This window comes from Carassius carassius, unplaced genomic scaffold (genome assembly GCF_963082965.1).
Source record: "Carassius carassius unplaced genomic scaffold, fCarCar2.1 SCAFFOLD_65, whole genome shotgun sequence".
Classification (NCBI taxonomy): Eukaryota; Metazoa; Chordata; class Actinopteri; order Cypriniformes; family Cyprinidae; genus Carassius; species Carassius carassius.
The window spans coordinates 82,501-87,187 of NW_026775106.1; the positions used below are offsets into that span (position 1 = coordinate 82,501).

General features: G+C 37.6%; 1 protein-coding gene across 2 annotated transcripts; it reads left to right on the forward strand.

Annotated features, from left to right (window-relative positions):
• Positions 1-1,799: 1,799 nt before the first annotated feature.
• LOC132136725 (normal mucosa of esophagus-specific gene 1 protein-like) lies at positions 1,800-2,936 on the forward strand. Of its 2 annotated transcripts, none has more exons than XM_059547332.1 (5): positions 1,800-1,899; positions 2,024-2,098; positions 2,190-2,278; positions 2,432-2,541; positions 2,704-2,936. In XM_059547332.1, exons 2-5 carry the CDS (start codon positions 2,057-2,059, stop codon positions 2,913-2,915), a joined length of 453 nt encoding a protein of 150 aa, XP_059403315.1. In that variant the 5' UTR covers positions 1,800-1,899; positions 2,024-2,056; the 3' UTR covers positions 2,916-2,936. The 2 variants fall into 2 exon arrangements, with proteins under 2 accessions (XP_059403315.1, XP_059403316.1); XM_059547333.1 differs by having other exon boundaries at positions 1,826-1,899; positions 2,432-2,492.
• Positions 2,937-4,687: the final 1,751 nt, after the last annotated feature.

Genomic DNA, 4,687 nt, shown 5'->3' on the forward strand with positions numbered 1-4,687 from the left:
TTTCTTCAGTTGAAAAGGATTTTTCTCCATATAATTGACTTCAATGGGGACCAGCGGGCTGAAGTTCAACTTTCAATTGAAGAACATCTTGGATAACATGAGCTAGAGTTAATTATTAAAAAAAAAATTTGTAATTCAATAAATATATTATGTTTATAATTTGTGGTCAAATGTCCTGTTTCCCACCTTCTTCATAAAGTGAAGGGTGACGCACAAAAATATCAGTTGTGTTTTTAATATTAAAGGATATGTTTATCAATGTGATAAATGTACTGCAGCATTCTCCTTTTTGGTCTAAAAATGGCTTATTTGCTGGTGTCTGTGACTGTGGTTTCTGTAAGGGTTCGTGAAGTCTGTTCTCTGTAAAGTTACTGTGGAACAATATTAAATTAAAATTTATGCATTTAGCAAACAGACAGTGCATTCAGGCAGCAATTTTTGCCTATCATGTGTTCCCGGGGAATCGAACCCCCATCCTTGCGCTTGATAACGCAGTGCTCTACCAATTGAGCTACAGGAACACTATACAAACATTTAAATTAACCCGAACTTTAACGTACATTTATTCAGCTGTATAGTAATACTTGCACTACAAATGGCCTAACTTTACAGTATAACCTTAGACATGGACTTTAAAGTGACTCAGCATTAGTAGGGCCCTATGAATTCCATTATATGTTTTCCCAAATTCTGTTTTATTTTTTTCCAAATTAATTTCTTTCCGTTTTAATTTTTCTGGATTCAATTTTTTTTTCTCTTAATTTAATGGTTAAATTAAATTGTATTAATCAAAAAGCATGTCTAATTAATTAAAATCATAAAATGTATACATTTTCACATCAATTTATTAAAAGTTTAAAAAAATTAGGTTTAATTATTTAAATGCATAAAAACAACTTAATTCATTCTTTTTGTTTTTCTTAAAATAGCCTTATGAAATGTCCCCCCCCCCCCCCCCCCCCTCAGAAATTCTGTTGTGTTTTTGAAGTTATCAAATGAAGGCATAAAACATTCATTTAATTTATATTTTAATTACTTAAAATTAAGCAGGCTTTATTTTTTGTTAAACAAAGGGGATTTACTATTAAAAAGTAAAAAGTTTATGACTGGATTCCGCAATTCCGTTCGCGTTTTCTGCATCGTGGAAATCATAGGGCCCTATGAACTATTCATTCTGAGACCCAGATTTTTTTTAATGTTTTTAAAATGTTTTGGACATTTTTCCACCTAACAGTGACTGATTGTAAGTTCTACCGCAAAACACATTTTTTAACAAGCAGAATAAAAGAGCATAATGATATAGTCTCAGTCTTTTGAATGACAAAAACATAGTTAAACAGCTGTCACTTTTTTCTGGCTCTTGAAACACTGTCTGTAATTTACCGCTATAAGTAGTTGTAACATTACCAGTAAATCACCAGTTACTAGTAAAGTACCTGTAATGTGCTAAGTGTGAACGCAGAACAAGATTCGGTGTGAGCACGTACGAGTTCAGAAAGCGCTGAGCCAATCACAACACTGTGATACTGACGACACATTTACTGGGCGAGCAGGACTCGAACCTGAGCACCTTGTGAGTGAAATTAAGAATATCATGGAAAATGTCTTTATTTTTTGTAATTTAATTTTAAAAAGCAAACAATTATTATATTCTACATTCGTTGAGTGCTGTTCACAGAGTGCTGTATCAAAATATATTTATAGAAAGTTGAGTGGAAGGAAAAAAGTGTGATGGGCTGTGGTGTCAGACTGTCATTGAGTCCAGCAGAGGGCGTTCAATTTATAGTTTCAGTTTGATAGTGTGTGTGTGTGTGTGTGTGTGCCAATAAATGCGTCACCATTGCGTTATAAGAGAAAGCCAGTCAGAATGATGCTGCATCTACAGCGCACCTTCATCAGGTCGGTCTTCTCTCCTCATCACGACTCATTTAGTCATGTTTGATGTTTATCTGCTCGTCTGTGACTCTCAAACTCTCACTGATGTCTCATTCTCACTTTCTGAATGGAATCGTTCTGAATTTAGTTTGTTTAGGAAGCCTCAGTGTCGCAGGTGAAGATGCATGGAGGATTTCTACAGCTGCTCAAGAAGAGGAAGGAGGTGAGGAAGACTTCTCATCAGCATCACCCAGCTGGGGATTATTATATCACCACATCTGTTTCACTTTTTACTTTTTATTCCTCTTTTCTAGTTGATTCCTCTGATTGGGTTTGTGGGGTTTGCTGCACTTGGAGCAGCAACAGCTTCGATTTACTTCTTACTGACCAAACCAGACGTCATGTGAGAGACTATTAAAATAATATTATAAGAATAATTGATGTTATAAATATCTTTTCTGTATTTTTAGTATGATGTGTAATTTAAAAAAGTTAATTTTTAATGTATAATATTATATAAAATCTGTGCAGTGATAAAACCTGTTGACTTTTATAGTTTAAACAAGACTAGAAATCCAGAGCCGTGGGAGACATTAGATCCATCGACCCCACAGAAGGTGAGAAACACTTCCTTCTGCGTGTCTGGATCAGGACTGACTGGTTATGGTAATGTTAACCAGCAGTCAAATATCTGTTTAATTATTGCTTCATCTGCCAACCGCGTGTAGACTGTAAACAGACATAATCTCAGACGAGGATAGAGTGATGTAGATGAGCTGTGAGTTTCATCCAGACATCACATGAACAGGTGTTTGTGTCTCTGTTCAGCTCATAACCATCAACCAGCAGTGGAAACCAGTGGAGGAGCTGGAGCTGGTGAAGAAACTGACCAGATGATCTCCTCTCCTCTGAATGTTCATGCTAATTTAATCAGGATTTGGTTGTTATCTGAACACCGATGCATGCACTGGAAACGAGCTTCGCACAATGGGCCTTTAACTGTGAATGTCACCTGTGTACTGGACTCAAAACATGAATAAATTAATAATGTGAACTAAAAATGAATCTGTCCTTCCTTTATGAAAGTTTAAGTCCTATTGGATATATTCTATTTGCAGATGAATTCACCCAAAGAGGGTTTGGATTAGCCTGTCTGTCCTGTTGATGCTCGTCTCGCTGTGTTTCCTTCAGACAGAACAACAAGAGAATAAATCAAGGCTGCTGACAGGTCCTCGAGTCATTAGATGTAATCTGATTAAAGAGGAAGTGCTGCCGAGGTCTCCAAACTTCTCTGCACTTCCTGCTTTTGTTTGTTCCATTCGTGTTTGAGAAACTATTGTTGATTTCTGACCTGAACAAGCTGGTTTTATTCAGGGCACAGATAATCAGTCTGATGAGTTTCAGATTGTGTGTGTGTGTGTGTGTGTGTGTGTGTGAGAGAGAGAGAGATGAATGCAGCCCATATTGTGTTAGAAATATGAACACACCCTTATAAAATCCACTGCATCATCATGAACACTCACATCTGCCCACATTCTCTCCTAGGGCTTGTCTGTCTTGTGTGTGTGTGTGTGTGTGTGTGTGTGTGTGTGTGTGTGTGTGTACGTGACTCAGTGTTTTGTGCTGATGTCGCCCATTATGTGATCAGGAAGTGTTTGACGAGCTCTGAAGCAACAAGCTGAACTAAACAACTGAAGACTGACAGCTAACGAACAACCGTCACGCGTCCATAACCGTAGCATGAAGATGAACAAGACTTGAGTTTGTGCTGCATAACATCAGCCTTCAGCTTAGAATGTCATTTAAACTAGCTAGTGGTTTACTAGAGGAAGAGTTCACCCAAAAATCAGAATTTGCTGAATTCTGTTCACCCTCAGGTCATCCGAGATGAGTTTGTGTCTTCATCAGGTTTGTAGAAATGCAGCACTGCATCAGTGTCTCATCAATGGATGCTCAGCAGTGAATGGGTGCCGTCAGAATGAGAGTCTGATAAAAACATCACAATAATCCACAGCACTCCAGTCCATCAGTGAACATCTGGAGAAGACAAAAGATGAAGCACATCCAGCATTAAGATGATTTTAACTCAAATACACAGTTCATAATCCATAATAACACTTCCTCCAGTGAATAAGTGTTCTGGTCTGAATCAGGAGAGAAATCTGCACAGATCAAGCAGCGTTTAAACAGAGTCTATAATCCATAATAACTCACGTTTAGAGCTATGTATTTGAGTTAAAAACATCTTAATGCTGGATTTGTTTCAATACATTTCACACACACACACACACACACGCACGCACACGCACGCACACACACACACACAAACACTCACACACGCACTCATGCAAACTTGCACACACACACTCATTCTCTCACACACACACACTTACACACACACTCTCAAGTCTCTCATGATTTGTAAGTTCCACCCTAACTTCATGATGTCACCAAACGTACAGATGTTTTTTTGCCAGAAGAATGTTGTCTAACCAGCAGAAACAAACCCAGACAAAACCCAAATGAGAACCAAAGACAGGCTTTTAAAATGATTTTAATTCAAGCGCTTCAGCAGACGGTGAACATCCATCATCCTGATGCCCTCAGACACAAACCACTGATGCACACTGTTTATGAATCAAAATATAAACCAAAAAACCAAACTATAAAAATAATAAAAATGCATAACAGCTGAATACTGCTGAGTCATTCACAGTTAAATAATAATCATATTCAATCTGCATCTTGAGGCACAAAAAAAGTCAGATAAAGGGGACATTTGATCACGTTGGCACAGAACTGCATCGAGACG